This window comes from Podarcis bocagei (genome assembly GCF_964188305.1).
Source record: "Podarcis bocagei genome assembly, chromosome: 2".
NCBI lineage: Eukaryota > Metazoa > Chordata > Lepidosauria > Squamata > Lacertidae > Podarcis > Podarcis bocagei.
This window is the reverse complement of record NC_138126.1, coordinates 100,429,946-100,450,469: the sequence shown is the minus strand read 5'-3', so window position 1 is coordinate 100,450,469 and position 20,524 is coordinate 100,429,946. Positions and strand designations below refer to the sequence as shown.

The 20,524-nt window shown below is 44.9% G+C and overlaps 1 protein-coding gene across 11 annotated transcripts in view; it reads right to left on the bottom strand.

Moving 5' to 3' along the window:
- CACNA1G (calcium voltage-gated channel subunit alpha1 G) overlaps nt 1–20,524 on the bottom strand; it is a 330,748-nt gene that overhangs the window by 45,002 nt on the left and 265,222 nt on the right. For 9 of the 11 annotated variants that reach the window (XM_081184510.1, XM_081184519.1, XM_081184511.1 and 6 more), the window contains 4 exons: nt 7,180–7,306; nt 3,084–3,209; nt 2,250–2,339; nt 1,841–2,054 (listed from right to left, as the gene is read on the bottom strand). In XM_081184510.1, coding sequence (XP_081040636.1) covers nt 1,841–2,054; nt 2,250–2,339; nt 3,084–3,209; nt 7,180–7,306 — 557 coding nt within the window. The remainder of the gene's footprint in view (nt 1–1,840; nt 2,055–2,249; nt 2,340–3,083; nt 3,210–7,179; nt 7,307–20,524) is intronic. The other 2 variants (XM_081184513.1, XM_081184517.1) reach the window with 1 other exon arrangement.

Sequence of the window (20,524 nt, the reverse complement as noted above, 5' to 3'; positions counted from 1 at the left end):
AATGTGTTACAGGCATGACTAGAGCTAGCTTTCCTTTAAAATGGAACTCTTTAAGTAGTGTATAATTCCATTCTTAAATCTTCCCTGTTCCCAGAGTTACTTTACAAGGCTTCCTTTGTTGTAGCAAGAAGCTGCATTTGACAAAACTCCACGCTGGCTGGGAGGCCAAGACTGCTTTATGCACAAAAGTCTGTGAAGCTTTTTGTCTGTTTACCATGTTTACCATGTTATTACCACTAAAATATTTACAGATGCTATACCAGCAAAACACGGGTGCATGCATACTTTTCACTGACAATGATTGATATACTACCAAAGTATCTGCAATAAACCTTTGTGCCTTTATGCATCATGGGATGTTTCATGTGTACGAAATCCCATGAACTTTGGCTAAAAAGAGAACATGAACCCCAATACATGGGCAGTCCTTCCTATAACATGATTGTATGTTCCTTGAGCTATAAACCGAAATAGTCATTGTCTTGGAAAAAATCATGTCAGTTCTGAAATACTTTGAAAGGTCACTTGTGAACACCACAACCTTGTAGCTCATCATGGAGCTCTCTTATTTCTGAACTGTGTCACAAAATTCATTAATAAACCACAGTTTCATCATGATTTATTCGTTTCAGATCTTCTGATCTGGAATCCTTACCCTCAAGTAAATAATGTTAAAATATAATTCTCTTAGTTGTGAATGTCCTTAAGTATCTAGATATTGATTTCATACAATTAATGCTCAAAAAACAGCAACACACAACACAAATCATGGTCCTATCTTGTTATACCTATAAAACAACCATACAGGGAATTGCACCTTTTTTTTTTTTTTAGTAACCATTAAACAACAACAACAACAAAAACAACAACAAAGAGAGATTCCTACAGATTTACTGGTGTCAGTCTGAAAGGGATGAAATAAATGTGGAAAGGATAATGGGTTGGGGGAAAGCCATAAGAACACTTAAAGATGGAAGTAACAAGAGTGATACCATGAATGAACGCAGGGGCATTTGGGGGAAAAAATCCAAGCAGAATAGAAGGCATGCAAGATGGAGGAGAGTACCTCTGACCTGTGACCTCTGACCTGAATGTAATTTCCTGTTTTTCAATCAAACAGAACTGAGATAAAAAAGACAATATGTATGTCAAGTTTCTCAGATTTTTATAGACACATCTACTATGGTTACAAAAGGATTTTAAAAAATTATTCTAAGTGGTCCGACGAGGTTGTGTGCCAGTGGATCTACTTAATTTGGCTAATTTCTGTCTGGTTATTTCCTTCATCATTTTAAAGAAAAAAAATCTGTATTTCTCAAGCAAATACACTATATTTTCAAGCATTTCAAAAACCAGGCTGCTTTTTATTATTACATCCTTGAATGCACGAAGCAGTTTCATCAATCGATATGCAAAACTGGCTCAGAAATTGACAAAAGTGATTTCACTGTGACATTACAAGGCTGTAATAAACCAAATAGTGAAGCTAATTCGCAGCAACAGTGCTAGACACGCCTAAGATTCTTGGCCTGTTCTGGAACTGTTGGTTTTTGCATTTGACACTATTTGGGTAATGCTAAGCTTGTGCAATAAAAAAAATACATTTAAAATTATTCTTTTTTAAAAATCACCTAGCGTATAAAGTAGTTGCGAATCATGCAGCCATTGCTATGTTTCTGCGGCTCGTTATTTAGCCTATGCCAGAACTATATCCTTCATGCAAATTTCATAGCTGGACATGCTTTTGAAAGGAATCTGAGCCTCAGGTGCTAGGCAGGGAGTTACGGGGAGACTGTCAAAGGTCAAGCAGGACTCAGAAAGATGAGGAAAGACTACCGACCAGCCATCTGTTTCTCCTTACTCCTTCTCTTTTTCTCCAGCCGCTTGAGTCTCTTCTCCTCTCGTCTCTTGGCTTCTTCTTCTTCCTGATGCTGACGACACTTATGGAAATTCTCCACCACAACTCCCACAAACATGTTGAGGACAAAGAAGGCAACAATCAGCAGGAAGGAGATGAAGTAGAGGAGCATCCAAGGGTTATAGTTCATGACTGGCTACAAGGCAGAGAAGAAAGCCATTAAAATTACAACCTATGAGGGTACCGGGGACAAGGCTGTATAAATGTGCAAAGTAAGATTGGAACATCCTTTGTCCATGAAGATTGTGAGATACGGGGAGGAGCTGTACCCCTTACAGTTTTGTTTTTTACAGAACTATCTCTTCTATTAACTTAATGCCGAACCACGTACCTGCTGATCCACTCCCACAGCATCCAATCCATCATACATGATGTCCACCCACCCATCTTTGGAGGCCAAAACAAACAGAGACATTAAGGCCTAGAAAGGCAAGAGGAAACACAGCATTACATTTAGGTCGGAAGAAAACAATTCCTTTCATGTGCCCATCTTCTACTCTGGTCTCCTATCTGCTCAAGTTTAAACTTGCATTTTAGCTTGTTATTTTACCTTGGTGATAAAAATAATGTGCTTTGATGCCGAACATCTCCCGCCTGCGAAAACCTATCAGTGTCAGACACTGGTCCAACAATGAGGGTTAATTCAAAAAATAGAGACAGCCAGCTCCATTTTCACCCTACAGGCTTCCCTCACTCACTTCTAATTAGTTCCTGCCATGCTGATAAAGTATGGATGATTTCCAGTGGACCCTGTAAATGAATGGAGATGTTAGCAGCCAATGCGGCGCCCTTCATATGATGTTGGGAATCAACTGCTTACTATTGACCATATTGACTATAATGTGAGTTATAGTCCAGAAACATTTGGAGTGTATCACTTAGGCAAGCATTAGGTTGTGCTGGGTACAGGGTGTCAAATTTTCTAATATGAGGCTTTTTGATAGACATATGTAGTATGATGTGTAATGGTCCAAGAAGGTGCGAGCCCTTGTCTTAATTCAGAAAGGAACTTGTGCAGACTTATGAACGCTAAAATGGGGGATTTTAAGTGCACATTTTGCGTCTAGGAAATGTGTCATTTGCCACGGTAGCTGCAAAATCGGCAAGAACACTTAGAATCAGGGAAATAAAGGAGCAAAGAAGCAGATTACCATTCCATTAATACCTGGCCGAGATTATCAAAATTATACTTGTGCCGGACCCATTTGTAGCTGGCTTCTGCACAGTCCGACCTGTTGGTAATGTTCCTTGTGTCTTCCCCTTGGCAGACAAAAAACTTCCCTTTGAACAACTGTGAAAACCAAGAGATGGCAAAATAATTAGCAAATGTGACTTTACAATGCCCGGTCACTGACATATGTCTGGAGGCTTTTGTCTGGGTGCCCCCAACTTCAGACACTTGGCATGTGGTCATCAGGGACAGGTCTTACCTGCCCCATGTAAGCCCTGAGGTCTGGCACCAGGCCCCCAATGTTTTATTAACACCATCTTTTAGTGAATGGTGCTTTGGTCCTGCTGTTTTTATTTATTTTTATTTGCGGTTTTATGCTGCTGTTTTAATTGATTTAATTGGTTTTCCTTCTATTTGTGAGCTGCCTTCTGAATAATTAAAAGCTAGGACATTTAAATAAAAACCAACAAAAAGGCCCCCAAATCACCACCCAGGGAGCAGCAGATAATGGAGCCAGCTCCAAACAGGCCTGACATCTGCATCTGTGCTGGCATGGACATGCCAGGGAACACCAGGGCTGATGCTAGTCACTACAGCATCCTTCCTTCTTATTTTTAACAAAATATTTTATAGTTAGGAGGTGGCAAGTCAAGCATGTACTTGGTTACAGATGTTCGTTTTATTACTCATTCCTTAAAGATATTATTATCCTTTTCTAGAAGAAACGATGCTTTCCCCCAAGTAAATGTGTTTAGCATGAAGCAGCAAAAGGAAACCCCATTTTATTTCTGTAGCCATGATGGTACCATAAAAATGCAAAACTGCACAAGTTCAGAGTATTTCTTTTACCAGGGCTAGCAAACAGGTTTTTCTTTGACTTTGCTCTAACATATTAGCAATGGAAAAGCAGTTACAAAGCATGGAATTGCCATGTTGAGAAGAGAAATGTCAACTGTGTCCTTCACAACTAAATTAATACATATGACCAGCGCCTTATAAGACTGTGAAGTCCAGAGTCTAGAGTTACTTAACGGTCATCACTGACCACTGCATGCTGCAGGAAGAAGTCATCAGGATACAAGTGAAAATGTCTCCACAATAACATTCAAAGTTTTAGGAACTGATAGAGGAAAAAGCTGATTATTTAGCATGATTTTTAAGAGTTGGCTTGATGGACTTGGAAGGAACAAGCCACCAAATCTTCTTCTTCAAGGGTACTTGGTTGATGGTGGACTAACTCATGATTTCTGCCCATACACAGAATATTGTACCACGTCCAGTTTTAGCAAGAATATCTTACTCTCTTTGACAGGGACTATACAACCCGAACAACCTGGATGGTGCAAACAATGCTGCAAATAACTGCCAGTGGTACCCACACTTTTTATTTGTTTATTATAAATATTTCTCTCCCATATTTCCACGAGTCATGCCCAAGGCTAATTTTTGCTACAGATGTGGCTCACTGCAGTTCGGCCCCAATGTACAGGAAGCCTGTAGTATACACAAGCTCATAAACAATTGCCCCCAATCCAGTGAAGATTAAGAGCCATGTGTAATTGGAAGCTTCCACATGAGTGGCTGCTCCTAACTGGAAAGAAATTTCGCCTTTCCAATGCATGCTGTACATAATTACCTGGGATCATCCAGCAGTCGGGGCCCTATAAATATCCAAGTAGCACTATAATGTAATTGTGCTGAGCATGTTTTCAGGAGATGGAGGTGGCTAGAGTTGGTCTCCTGTCAATCTGCCTCCCCACCGAACAGAATGCCACAACTGTACCTTCTTTTGCAAGGCACAACCCTGGTGTCTGTGTATATCTACTGCTAAATCCGGCCCTGGCTATCATTTCCTCACAGTTCTGTCAACTTCTGAATAGCTGCTTGGAAATACATTTCCTACCTTGGATTATTATTTAGGTTACAAGACAGTATTTGCTTGCTTTTATCCAGTATCAGGGTCCATTTACCTTGCTGACTTCACAGTTATGCCCTTTCATGCTCCTGAAATCACCTTGGGTCTACACATGCATTTGATCAGACAAAGACATTATTCAGACTACTAGAGGGAGGACTTTTGCACAGACCTTTGCTAGTTAAATCATATACATGGATAAAGAAATCAGCTCCTTTTCTAGACCCCAGTTGATTCTATACCTCTGCCTGTAAGTAGAATGAAGGAAAGGCCTCCCATCATTACATTTATTCATTAAATCTGTATCCTGCCCTTCCTCCCAAAGGAGTCCAACATTTTCTGTGAGATCTCACTCACTCTGTCTAGGACTGCCAGATTTAATAAGGGACAGGTGTTCCACATCTCTTAAAGTGACAGAAGAATTTTGAAAGGTGCAGCTTCTCCTGCTTGTGCAGTTACACTGATCGAAATTCTGTGGTGCACACAACCCTTGAAGCATGGGCATCACACTGTATTGTGAATCTGGTGACCCCAAGGCATTGACTTCAACAGCGTCAGATACAATTACCAGCAGGGTGAAAGGTATCGAAACCCCAGATGATTAATATTGTCGCTTTCTCAATGGCAAACAGGAAGCGGCAGAACGTGACAGCTACTATGATGGATGTCAGTGCAGCAGCCTGCATCAGGCTAGGTTGAGACATTTGCACTATTTTATTGAGTGACAAAAGTTATTGGCATTATCATGCTTTGCTTCCCTATGGCAAGGTTCCTTTCCCACTGGACTCTTTAAACATCACCTCTTTATTTGAACTCGAAAAGAGATGCCAAGCATTTAGGGCTCTGTTTGAGCAAGCCAAACAATAGAGATCAATGCAAACCCATATATTTCATAGGTGGTGACATTTAATCATTTATTTTTTTTTAACCTAAGAGTACTATACTTGGGGGGTAGAAGTGTTGAAAAGCACAACACTGGATGCATACCAAAGGTTGATGATTTCCCCCAACACAGCATTTTCTGAAAGGCTTAGGGACTAGGGGATCAAGCTACACCCTGTACTTTCCATTATTATATTTCATCACCTCTGTCTCCATGACAGGTTAGTTACTAGTGCCTACTCTACAGCAGTTGAAGCAAATATTGGGAACTGCAGGAAGCAAATATGGGGCATTGAAACCAGCACATTAGGGAAGAGATCAAAACAAGATTACTAAATCAGATTTCGGTATCTGGAAAGTGGGAGACTGGAGAGATAAAACTTTAGGTAAATGCTCAGGATGACTTCCAAAAAAATAATGAGACGTTTTATAGTTATAGTGATATAATACAAATTCCAACCTATGCATCAAGGCATAGCTCTATAAAGAAAATATGAAGAGAACAAATGGGACCACTGGATATTACTAAGCCATTATAAAATGTGCAATTGATTAAGAAACAAATCACTTGCAATACTACATTAAAGCTGCTAAATGTATCTTGGAGAGCTTACCACGCATGTACATGCAACAGGGAGCTTACAGGCCAGGGAAACAGAACCTCAGGCCCAGGGACCAAATGTGGGCTCTGTTTGGACCTTGGGGTTCCCCCCAACCCATGCACCCCCCGTCACCAGTCTCATCATGCAGTGTTTCTGCCTGTCTAGAATGAACCCTTGGACTCTGACTATGCCTCTTGGCTGGATGGAGGACACAGACTAGACAAGAGGCAAAATTCACATGTATTGTTCTGCATGTGGGCCCCTGGAAGGTTGCGCAGAAGGGAATGCAAGCCCTCAGGCTCTGAAAAGGGTAACAACCGTCCATTATAGGCTACCAGCCCCCTCCCTCCAAATGTGCTCCCGTGATGCTGAAAACACACTTTGGCTTAATGAAACTCACAGCGGAATGCACAAAAAGTGTACATTTCCTACAAAAGAGATACAAAACGGTTTTGCAGCTAAAATCAAGTATTTTGACTGCATTTCTAGAAAAAAGTAATTTGTGAAGCAGCTATGAAACATATGGACTTATTATTTGTTCTATAAGCACCTGTTGAATCTTGCACCTTTCCAGAGGCATATATGGTTGTGAGAGTCTGTGTATAGGAAAGTCTCCAATTCCATGCAGTGAATTTGATCACATGGACCATCTAGTCTATTCTACTTTCAGTGAATCCTGTGCAAAGCCTACCTGGACTCCCAAGATGCCAAAAATGATGAAGAAAGCACAGCAGATGACAACAATGTTTCCAATGGGTTTTAGGGATGACATCAGGGTTTCCACCACCAGCTTCAGCCCTTGTGCTCGGCTAATGACCCTGAAAGACAAAACTAGCATGTTAATAGCATCCTAACAACATATCTTTATTCATTCAAAGGGAGTGGGGAAAAGGCAAGTTGAAGTAGCAACTAGCTCAAATACAGGAACTTCAAAGAAATAAAGTGACTCCAATCTGAAAAGGTAAAATGGAACTGAAAATGTGCATTTGGGGGAGCACTTGTGTGAATTACAGGATTTTTGTGCTTTTACACAATGCACTTATCCCATAGAGATATAAACACAGCAGCATAAATGGGACATCTGAATAGTATTGTTCATTTTACAATGACCAATTTGTGGCATTTCACCTTAAAACATCTACAGTGGTGCCCCGCAAGACGAATGCCTCGCAAGACGAAAAACTCGCTAGACGAAAGGGTTTTGTGTTTTTTGAGTCGTTCCGCAAGACGAATTTCCCTATGGGCTTGCTTCGCAAGACGAAACGTCTTGCGAGTTCTTGCAAGTTTGTTTCCTTTTTCTTAAAGCCGCTAAGCCGTTAATAGCCGCTAAGCCGTTAATAGCCGCTAAGCCGCTAATAGCCGTGCTTCGCAAGACGAAAAAACCGCAAGACGAAGAGACTCGCGGAACGGATTAATTTCGTCTTGCGAGGCACCACTGTATGTATTTTTGCCATGCTTTCTTCCACACTGCTGTAATAAACCCTGTGCTTTATACGATGTAATGGCCGCTTACCATCTTGCAGGTGAGTGGCGGTTGTGGCCCAACGCGGCGCCTCCTCTCTCCCCTCGACATGCAGCACCATTTTAGATTGTTTCCCTGTCCCCTCTGGCCACTGCAGAAGCTCACAGGTTCCCACCTAATGAGCCAATCCGCAGCGGCCCAGGGAGGGATGGCCATCTACTTAGCCTGGCTGACCACTCAGCACAGCATCCAGTTGGCCATGATCGTCGCCCACTCTTCCCCTCCCTTCATTAATAGTTGATTACCGCTCTAACCATTTCTTTTCAGCTAGCTGAGCTTTGCTGTGATCTTTTGGCGGTTGCTGTATTCGGCTCTGGGAAGCAATTTCCCCTGCTCAGCAGGTTTCATTTTTCCCATAGCACAACTTTGGCAGTTTAGGCCTTGGGCGGAATCCTATAGTCTTTCATCCAATTGGGGTGTGGTGAAGTGGTGACTCATCCACCCCCTGTTCCCTGGGGTGGTGTACCCCGTTAGACGGGTCTAGAGGGAAGTCTCTGTCCAAAGAGCAAAGTGTGTAGGGCTAGCGGGCCATAGAGCTTCCCACAGCGTTTGGGGGCCATTTGCGTAAACCTGCGTTTTGCGATGGATCCACCCCCGAATAGACCCTGTCTTGCCTCAGTTCCCGAGCAAGGGGGTGCGGGGCTGAGAGGGATACACGCCCAATGCCTATGCCAAAGCTTCCTACATCTGAAATCAATAAAGTTGTGGCCGTTTAAATCCCAGGTGGTTGTTGTATCCATTCATTTTCCCACTCAGCAGTTAGGCACACCAGGAGAGTGGACTCTGTGGCTGGGCACACAACCAGTCTTCCAAACAGCCATAGAAATGTGAAGCTAGATGTAAAGAAAGAGCTATGGCTGAATTTGGGTTATCACTGAATATGGGGATGCATCTTTGCTACCACAATGATTTAAAAAAAAAATTACAACAATGAATGAGATGGGTAATCTGAAGCAACTGACAGTTTAGGATTCTCAGAGTACTCATGGGATAATTTTTGAGAGAAAGAAGAAGAGAAGAAGAAGAGTTTGGATTTGATATCCACACCCCGATTGGATGATATCCCGCCTTTCACTCCCTTTAAGGAGTCTTAAAGCGGCTAACATTCTCCTTTCCCTTCCTCACCCACAACAAACACTCTGTGAGGTGAGTGGGGCTCTGTGAGGTGAGAAAGCTTTCAAGATGCCTTTAGCTTGACTATTTAAATGCACTGTAATGGAGAAAGGCCTTAAGTTATCAAGAGCTGTGACTGCAACATACATTCTTCCCCTTATGGCCCCTGATGACCAGAACAGTTGACCAAAACTCCAGTTTCTGCAAAAGATGAGGAAAAGTCTATGGTATAATGATGCCAATTAAGGGCATTGGCTTACAGATTCTGGTTTCAGACAATTGAGCTATTGCCCTGAGATCTTGTGATGAAGGGAGGTATATAAATCTAATAAAAATAAATAAAATAGTTTTATTTGTGTGTGTGCTGAATTCAGTTGCCTGTGATGTATCCTGTCAACATGTCTTTAATTTTGCTCAACTTTTAAAAATACAGCAGTAGCCTCAGTAGTGCTTCCCTGGAAACCCCATGCTCCTTGGCTGAGAAATTAAACTGTATCCCGTTTGACCTCACGGGTAACAATCTAAGCTCCTGTAAACAGAGTCTGGCACCGTATAACCCGTCATTCTTCAGATGTAGGCCCTTGGACAATGGTTCACTTCTGAAAGTTTGAATGTATGGTTTTAATCTAACTCACTGTCACTTGTGGCCTTATTTCCTGACTGGGATTTCTGAACATTGCTACCCATTTGGAGAAAATCTCTATGTATTCTGCTCTTCGGCAAAGCTTCAGCAGTTTGTATTTTTTTCTGAATACACTGTTATCATTCACATTCTCAAGGTAAAAAGCAAAGATATTTACTTATATTTCTGCTGGTTCCACAAGAAAGGTATCCTTAAATTGATTCAGTGGTGAAATTTTCTCTTTTTTTGGCCAGCAATAGACAGGGCCAAATCCAGAAGGGGATGGGGCCAAGACTACACACACCAATTAATCTACACAATCCTCCCACTTCACACATCTCTACACCAACACACACACACACAAACTCATTTACTCACATCCATTTATCCCCACACTCCCTCCTCTCATACACATCTCTTGCGTTTCCTTTGCTGTGCGTGTTATGGTCTGTTTCTGCACCACCAGCCTGTCCCTGTCCTCTGTTTCACACAAGCAGCCAAGAAGGAGAAATGGGCTTTGGAAGGAGTGGGGCTGCAGGAGAGACCAACCAGCTGCATGGGGAGGCCTAGCAGGCCATGCTTGGATTGTGCACCAGAGATTCCCCGCCCCAATTTTAATGGATCCACTTCATTTCTTGCAGATTTGTAGCATGACACTGTCCCTGAAAAAGTGACAGCACCATTATAAATGCACAGTTGGCTTTATGATTTTAAGGTGCCCTGGGTAAGAGACCATCAGTAAGCCCTGTTAGGCACTGAGCCATAGAGTGTGGAATTTATAAATGGAGAGCACCCCAGAATAATCAAATCAAATTCCTGGAATAAGTGTCATCCCCACAAATTTCTCTGGAGCATAAAAGTGCATTAATACCAAATCAGGCATTGGCCCATTGGTCTGTAGGACTGCCATATACCTGAGATCTTCTTCACCACATGGAGTATATGCTATCCTAGCCCTTCACTCTCCAAAGAGCATAGTGGAATAACATATCTCCACAGGCTTCACCTTCCACATCTGTACAGAGCAACTAAAAGTCAGCTTATCATTCTCCATGTGGATGACTTCTAATTCTTATAGAACCCCCTCTTTTTTGCTGAAGAAAGAGGTACAAAAGCTTTAAGAAAATAGTTGTCTTTTATAAGTAGCTTTAAATTCTATATCCAATGATAACAGCAATTCCCTGTGTTTTGTTTGTTCATAACACCGTTGCTTAAAATGCTTTTGCTCTTGACTTTCCTACCTCCATTCTGTCATATACATTCCAACTTCCCTGAGTTGAAACTCACTCAGGAAGCCTTGATTGGGACTTTGCACAACTACCGCACTAATCAGTGACCTTCAGTGATGCAGCACCACTCCTGAATACGGCACAAAATTCCATAACTGCGAATTAGAGTATACTGCTGCAATTGGAGAGAGTGAGCAAGCAATCGATACGTGAGACAGATGCAAGCAGGAAAACAAAGCAGCTAGAATTACGGCACTGCCTTACCAAGGACAAGTCTTACCAAGGGCAGAACTTTACCAAGAGAATTAAGAAAAAGCTTGCTTGCCTTATGTTAGCTACCAAGTCCTTAAGCAATGTCCCCCTAAAAAAAATTGACCAAAGCAGCTTGCCATGCTTAACAAGCTGGGAGTAAAGTCTTAAGAATGGATGTGGACATACAGAGTGAACAGTAGTTAATACAAGTACTCTGTTTTACTATTTAGTGGACACTGCGTTTGTAAACGAACATAAACTGTCCTTTGTGGGTGTACACTAAAACAAGTGTAGAGTGAATGTTGTAAAAGCATGGCTCTGAAGCCTTGCTGGAAGTTTTAGTGAACATTTTTCTTTGGTCTCATTAAGTGCATCCAAGAAGACCCACTTGCCACCCTTGCACAGTCCACCCAAGGCATGAAAACCACCTGGACATGAAAAAATTAGAATATCATATGGTGCTTTCCTTCATTTTCTCCCAAGGCTGCTTCCCATATTTTGAGTGCATTCCAAAAGTGTTCACTGTGAGTGGGGAAAGCTTTCCTGCAGACATAGCCTGCCCTTTATCCTCCAAAGCAACCATCCTAGTCCTCAGCTTAGTGTGGTCTGCACAGGCAGCTCCCATCCATATAGGCAGCTCCACTTTCAAGATCAGCAATAAACTAGCATTCCTGCCTATTTATTTTAGTTACATTATACCATGCAGTTCAAAGAAACTTCCCAGGAGCAGATTATAATCAAAACAGAAATAAAATAATACCATAGAAAAGAATAACAGGTATACAATAAAAACAAGAACAGGAGCAGGTTACAGAACAGTATAAATACCAAACACTCGAAATAAAACCCAGTTAAAATGCCTGGGAGAATAAAAATGATGCCAGTAGGTACCAGGCAAGTTTTTGTTTTTTCCCCTGGAGAGAGAATTCTACAACCAGGGCCCACTGAATCTCTGATGGCAGGGCCATCCAAAAGTGATGGCCTTCGAAAATGACCTTGACTGATAAAGAAGAATAAGATTCATCATGCAACTTGGACCTAAGCCATTAAGGGCTTTAGGAGTTAAGAACTTAACTGAACTCAGAACAAGACAAGGATCCAGTGCAATTAACGAAGCACTGGCATTTTGTGACCATTGCATCTGGTTCTCGTTAGCAATCTAGCAGCTGTATTTTGAACTAATGGTACTTTCCAAACTCTTTTCAAAGGCAGCCCCACATATAACACATTACCGAAGTCTAACCTGGAGGTTACCAAAACATGGATGACTGAGGCTCAGCTATCTCTATCCAGAAAGGATCGGAGTTGGCATGCCAGCTGCATCTGGTAGAAGGCATTCAATGCGACTGTGGTCAACTGTGCCTCCAGTGACAAAGCAAGATCTAGGCGCAACCCATACATTCCTCCTATAGTGGGAGTGCCACCCTACCTGGACAAGAGTCACTATCTTTGGAGTAATGGGCAGCATCACACTTGAACACTAGCTTAGAGCTGGGACTGGAAGTCTCTCTCTCTCCCCCCCCCCCATTCTATCCTTAGCTCAAGGATGGGGAAATGGTGGACATATGTTGTAGGACTCCAACTCCTATCATCCCTGACCACTTGCTATGTTGGCTAGGACTCATGGGAGTTGAACAACATCCAGAGAACCAAAGGTTTCCCATTCCTGCCTAAATCAGCTAAGTCCACAACTAATTAGTACTCCATATATAAAAGCAGCCCTGATCCAGACAATGTTGCAGCAATTGTCCTTAATCCTTCACTAGGGTTCTCTCCCCTTTCCTTCAGGTATTTTACCTTACAAGGCCCTCCAGGCTGTGCTCTTCCCATTTTCCTTTGTCCTCCCCTTACTGTCCCAGTGGTTGAGGGATGCACTCTCCTTTGCCAGCCCTTTGCTTCCAGGTCTTATTAGAGTAGCTCCTGTTGAGGGTCTTCATTTCATGTCTCCCTCTGAGACTTCTGCACAATGTCTCCTTCCTCCTCTTCTCATCTTTTTTATATTAAAAAAACCCTATTTGTCACACTCACCTCTGATATGCCTACTCATTTTTAGCTGGAGCCAATCACAAGTCAGTCTTCAATCACCAGAGTACTCCTGCTAATAAAATTAGTCATGCTTAACACTAGGCGTGATCTGTAGTGTTCTAGTGAACTATTTAAAGCAGGTATGTCCCTAAACGCTGGAAGCAGGAAACTACAACACAGATTTTATTGCTCGCCACTGCCTCTCACTAAATCCCCGTGTACAATAATAGAAATATCACTTTCCAATCTCCATTATTTTCCCTGAGCAATTAGAACAAGAATTTACACAGAAGACTGCTTTTGCTTTTTGTTAATAATAGAATGTTGTATTCTCTTCATTTTTTTAAAAAAAGCAGATGGATGATCTTTATATAACTCCTCCAGCAAATAAACATACCACATACATACACATACAGCGAATGGATTGCTTTCTGCAAGTCTAGTCCAGGTAGAGGTTAATATGGATGTGCGTGTGGCCGTGGTGTGATGGCCACCAAGGATGTGAGCCATGTGTGCCCTGCCACATGGCAAACCTTGTGTAAAGCCTTGGACACATAGTTCCTGGCCAACAAAGCTTGCACAACCTCCAAGGCTTTGCTGGCGCGGTTAAAACTGGCTTGAATCACAAGGGCAGCGCTTCACACAAACAACATACCATGTGGAGAAGTGCCCATATGGTTTGCATCCGTTGCGGACACCACATCACAGAGTGCATGTATGAAGTGGCGCCTCTTTGGATAAAAAGGGAGGCGTGTTTGTCTAAGCTGTTTCCTTTTGGTAGCAAAGAGTACAGTTACACTTGGTGCTAGGGTGGGGGAAGATTTGGATGTGCGCAGGCATGTTTTGATGAAAGGCTGGACAGGGATTCTTCTGTCATTCCCTTGGCTCTATTCTCTAGTCTGCTTCACCATTTCCCCACCAGATCTACGTTCTTCTATATTTTTCATTGGCGTGGGAAGGGCCCCCCCCTGCAAATTCCTTGAAGTAGACTATATAATGAAAAACAATCACATCCAAATGTTGCAATATGCATTATGTAAGTTGCACTATTTATTCCGGGCACCAAAACACATTTGGATTACTTGGTGCAAAAACGTGCACAGCTTTGGCTTAAAAACCTCTCTGTCGTTTCCTACTCAGCTTCAATGCTAATGCAGTTCTCATGTCTTCAGGAAACAAAAATGTAAAGACTTTTACAGAATACAACTAATCCCTAATCACTGAAAGAGGGCAATATGTTTTTGCTTAAGGGCTCCAGGGACCCTTAATGGTAAAATCAGCAGGGCTTTTTGGCTCTAAATTAATAGTGTGGTGGATCAGAGACCACGGAGGTGGTAGGCAGGAACAGAAGCTCAGTGGTATCCAAGAGGTTGTGGGTGGGCGGGGGGCAGCAGCTGAGGCTGACTAGAGGTAGCACTAATATTTGGGAATGGGGATGCTGCATTCCTGTAGATCAGGAATGTGATCTAGCTCTCCGTGTAGAGAACCCATCCATTTCAGCTACCTGAGGCTGTAGTGAGAATGGTTTTAAGCTAGTGTCAAGTGCATGACAAATGAAGAAAATTGAAGTCAGGGCATGTGTTACTCCCCCTTCCAAAACATACCTCCCCATCTAATTCCTGGAGTATTTCCCAGTTCTGCTAGCCTCAGCAGTCTCGATTCTTTCTGCTAAACTTGCACCATGCAGACAGCTCCATCCTAAACACCTGTCAGTCTCATATCTGCTGGAACACGTTTGCCAGCTTTAAGCCTACTAGTCCGATCAGAGCACTTGTCACAAAGTGAGGGAAATTCAGATTTGCCTTCAACACTCAGAGAAGTGTTAATATGATAGAAAAGAGCCACGAAAAATGACTTGTAGCGTAGTGTTATGAAGAGTGAATAATTCATACATCTATTTTGGAAGCCAAAGCCAGGACAGAATAGTATTCAACCCCCTCCCCCCCCCCAATTATTCTGAATACATTTTAAATGTTGGTTTCTCTTGTATTTGATCCTGGCAATAGCAGCCAGGAAAAAAAAATTAGTTGCAAGTAATCCAGATTTACAAGGGCCTGGTGGATTACTACAATGTGTTATTATGATGGGATGATTAGCTGCTTGTGCGTAAAATCGTGCTCCCTCAGAGTTTGTGCGGCTCCACAAACCTCTGTGTGTGACAGAGCTCCTCAGACATGTCTGCTCTAATCACTAGTAGAGTCTGACAGTGGCTGCCTGCGGAAGCGCTTCCAGCAAAGAAGCTCCTTAACGGAAACGCGTCTCCTGGATTCACGGCGTGACAGTTTCCGGCGAGGCGTGGGTCTCCCCATGGGCGCCTCAGATACCTCCCCACTGTTCTCGCTGGAAGCGTCTCTGAGCCCTCCCTCCTGCTCGCATTCCCTCAGAGATCCACTCCTCCCCCTGCTGGTTCCTGCTTCAGCTGTTGAGTCTCTTTCTTCCTCCCTGAGCCCCTCCACCTGTTCCTCCGATGGCAGTTCCCTGACATCCACCTCCCCTCCAGGGCCCCCCTCACCCCTCCCATTTCCTCTCCTCTGGGAGGTGAAGGGTTAAAACCCCGAAAAGAATCTTCTTCATCTTCAGACGTCTCGAACAATTCCCTCCATTGATCGCCGTCTTGGCTCGCTGAATCCTCCTCCTCCTCGGAATCTGTGAACCCCTCCAACTCCTCTTCTTCGTCGGTGGTGGCAAAGTATTTCCTCCGGAACCTCGCTACGGGCTGAGGTTTACGTGGGAACCTCTGATGAAAAGTTTCTATTAAAACTTCGTCATTGACATCCTCTGCCCTAACCCAGGTGTTTTCCGACTCCGGTTCCCCTTCCCACATTACCAAATACTCTACTTGATCTCCCTTCCACCTGGAATCGAGGATCTCCGCAACATGGTAGCTGTGTTCCTTCTCCTCCATTGCTGGCCCCCTAGTGACCCTCCCTTCTCTGTCTCCTTTATACGGTGACAGCAACGACCTGTGGAAAACTGGGTGCAGCTTCATGTGGTTCGGTAACCGGAGTCTGAAAGCCACTGGGTTGACCTGCTGCGTGACTTCAAATGGGCCCAGCCTTTTGGGTCTTAACTTCTTACAACCCCCTTTGAATGGTAACCCTTGGGTTGACAGCCACACCTGGTCCCCCACCCTAATGCTTTCACCTTCCCTTCTGTTTTTGTCTGCCTGCCTCTTATATTCCTCCTTGGCCCTGTTTAAGTTAAGTTGGAGCTGGCGATGGATCGCTTCCATTTCTTCAACGAACTGTTCTGCAGCTGGAACGCTCCAGTTCTCCCCTTCCCCCCCTGGGAAGGCTCGGGGATGGCACCCGTGATTAGCCAAAAAGGGGCTCATCCCCGTGGACACGTTCTCTGCATTGTTGTAGGCAAATTCTGCCAACGCCAGCTTCTCCACCCAATCATTCTCTCTGTCATTCACATAACACCTCAAATATTGCTGGAGGACACCATTAGCTCTTTCCGCCTGCCCGTTGGTTTCTGGATGACGGGCAGTTGAGAAATTAACCTCTACATGCAGTAAGCTCATGAGCTTCCTCCAGAACCTGGAAGTAAATTGTTTCCCTCGGTCTGAAACCACCCTCAAGGGGGCGCCATGCAACCTAAACACATTTTCTACAAACAATTTAGCGGTTTCTTCTGCTGTGACCGCATGTGAGCAGGCTATAAAATGGGCCATTTTAGTTAACAGGTCTACCACAACCATGATGGCTGTTTTCCCTCTAGACCTTGGCAGATCAGTCATGAAATCTATTGCCACTGTTTCCCATGGTCTTTCAGGTGTGGGTAGTGGTTCTAATAAACCTGCCGGTGCCCGCCTCTCCCCCTTGGCTCGTTGGCATTGGTCACACCCTCTCACATACTCCCGCACATCTTCCCTGACCTTGGGCCACCAAAATTCCCTGGTAACCAGCCACATGGTTTTGTGTTGCCCAAAATGCCCTGCTGTGGGGCTATCGTGCAGTTGCTTGAGTACCTTCTCCCTTAATTCCCCTTCAGGTATATATAACGCTCCCTTGTAGTACAACGCCCCGTTTCTCTCCTCAAAACCCCCGGGTTTGTCTCCCTCCCTCCTGAGACCCCTGAGTTTGTCCTGGGCGTATTCATCATGCACCGTTCCCTCTACCAATTCCCTTTGCCCCACCAATGCCGCCCCACACACCCAGCGGTCCTCTGGAATGACATGGGTCTCTTCGGGTGCCCCCTCCCCCTCCAAATATTCGGGTTTGCGTGAGAGAGCGTCCGCCCTAACGTTCTCTGGGCCTGGCACGTAACAAATCTCAAAGTTAAATTTGGAGAACTCCTGGGCCCATCTCAACTGCCGTTGGTTGAGCACTCGCGCAGTTCTCCAATACTCTAGATTCTTATGGTCCGTGCACACTTGCACCTTATGTTGTGCACCAATTAGCAGGTGCCTCCATCTCCGGAAAGCCTCATGAATAGCAAGAAGTTCCCGGTCGTACACCGTGTAGTTCCTCTCGGATTTGTTCAGCTTTCGCGAAAAGAAGGCACACGGTCGCCACTCTGACTCCTCCTTCCCCGGCTGCAGAAGAAGCACCGCCCCTATGGCTCTGTCAGATGCGTCTGTTTCGACCCTCAGCTTCTTTTGTAAATCCACATGCAGAAGTTGTTCTTCAGAGGCGAAGGCCCTTTTCAGTTCCTCAAACGCTCGCTCCGCCTCCGCCGTCCAAACAAACTTCTTTTTACTGCTGAGACAGTCCGTAATGGGCGCCGTCAGGTGGGCGAAGTTTCAGATGAACTTACGATAAAAGTTCCCAAACCCTAGGAACCTCTGCACATCCTTCTTGGTTTTGGGTGTTTTCCATTCCAGCACTGCCTGAACCTTGCCGGGATCCATGGCCAATCCCTTGTCTGACAGGCGGTACCCCAGGAATTCCACCTCCTTGGTATGAAACTGACACTTCTCCAGTTTCACCCACAGCCTGTTGGCTTGCAGCCTGCTCAACACTTCTCTGACGTCTCTCACATGTTGCTCCTCATTCTCCGAATACACCAACACATCATCTAGGAAGGCGACGCAATTCTTGTAGAGCAAAGGACCCAGTACGTGGTTCATAAACGATTGAAAACACGCTGAGCCTGCTTGTAATCCAAAAGGCATAACGAGATATTCAAATGCCCCCAAAGGGGTGAACATGGTGGTTTTCCATTCATCCCCTTTCCTTATACGTATCAGGTTGTACGCCCCCCTTAGATCCAGCTTTGTAAAAATCTTTCCCTTCCGCACCCTGGTCAAAATATCATCAATCCTGGGCATAGGGAAAGCCACTGGTTCTGTCACTGCATTTAACCGCCTGAAATCACATACAAGTCTCGGCTTGTCCGTGTGCTTTTTATCCACAAAAAACACTGGGCTACCCCCCGCTGCTTTGGACTCTCTGATGAAGCCTCTCTTCAGGTTCTTGTCAATGAACTCTCGCAACTCCTGCATTTCTCTGTCTGACATGGCATACAACTTGCCTACAGGAAGCTGTGCTCCAGGGAGTAAATTGATCTGGCAATCAAAGGGCCTATGCGGGGGTAGTTGGTCAGCTTCCTTCTCACTGAACACGTCGCTGAGATCTGCATACTGTGGTGGTACCTTCACCTTCTCCATTACTTCAGTCCCTGCTAGGGTGGCTTGGGCCCCTGCTGAACCCTTTTCCCCTTTGCAGTGTTCTAAGCAATGTGCTGAACCAAAGGAAACCACTCTTTGATGCCAGCCCACCAGCGGATCATGTAGCGCTAGCCAGCTCATTCCCAAAATAATGGGAGCGCCTCCCAAGGTGGCCACATTAAACGCTATCAGTTCTGTGTGCCTTGCCACCCTCATTATCATTGGGACGGTCTGCAAGCTGACTCCTCCTCCCAACAACTCCCTGCCATCGATCGTGGTCACCTGCAGGGGGTTGCTTAAAGGGATAGTCTGTATCTGGTGTTCAGCAGCAAACTCCTTGCTCATAAAATTGCAGGAGCTGCCTGAGTCCAACAGCGCCTTTATTTTTAGGGGGTGTCCATTTTGCAGCTCTAGCGACACTTCAATCACTAGAGCAGGTTGAGGAGCTTCTGGCACGGGCACTTTCACTGCTCTTTGGCCTGGCTGCAGTGCCCCGACTGTGGCAACCAGGCGTTGGCTTTTACCTGCTCTGTTTCTCCCTGCTCTCCTCCCTCAACAGCTCCCACCATCCCTTGCCATTCCTTCCTCTGGGGGCAGACTCTGGCAAAGTGGCCTGGCTGTTGGCAGAGATAGCATTTCCGGGCGCCCTTTCCCTCCTTCTTAGCCCCCTCACTGGGCTTTGAAAATGCGCGCGCGCGCGCTGTTCCGATTTCCATCGGCTCTGCCGGCGGGAAAGCTGGCTCAGGAATGTCTGGAATGCGGAACTCCTTCCAACGTTCCCCTCTCCCTTCCCGCCTCTCCAAGGCTCTTGCCTCCTGGCGCGCTCCTATGGTCAGCGCAGATTTGGTCAGCTGATCCATAGACACCGCCCTGGGGCTCCGGGACAGTTCATCTTTCACAGCCGAAGAAAGACCTTCTTCAAATAGCATCTGAATGGGTGCCGCCGATAAATCCCAACCCAATCTGTGAACCAGCATGGTAAATTCAGTCCAGTACGCACGGACAGATCGGCTTCCCTGCTTGCAAGCCATTAGCTGTCTGCGCACCACCCCTTCCTCAATATCGCTGGAAAACATGATATCCATTGCACGAAAGAACTTCATCGTGTCCTTTAGGACGTCATTGTGCGTTGCCATTAGGGGTCGAACCCAGTCCCGCGCCCCTTTCTCAAGGTGCCCAATTACGAAAGCAACTCGCGATTCCTCATCAGGGAACTCATCAAACTGCACATTAAGGGCATATTGCATCTCTGTCCTAAAGGCATGGTAATCCTTGGGGTCCCCCCCAAACTTCTGCACCAATCCTGGTACCTTTCTGGGGAACTGAGTGGCTCTCCCCTTCTGGTCTGCATCCTGAGCCCTCCTCTCCTCAAGCCTCGCCGTCTGCAACGCAAGTTGGACTTCCAACGCTCGGTATCTTTCTTCCAAGCTTGGACCAGTCCCAACCCCTGCTCCTCCGGTTCCGGCTGGGTCGCTCATGATGCTTTCTCCTGCACAGGCAGCGTACAGAGACTGTCAGACTGCTATGATGGGATGATTAGCTGCTTGTGCGTAAAATCGTGCTCCCTCAGAGTTTGTGCGGCTCCACAAACCTCTGTGTGTGACAGAGCTCCTCAGACATGTCTGCTCTAATCACTAGTAGAGTCTGACAGTGGCTGCC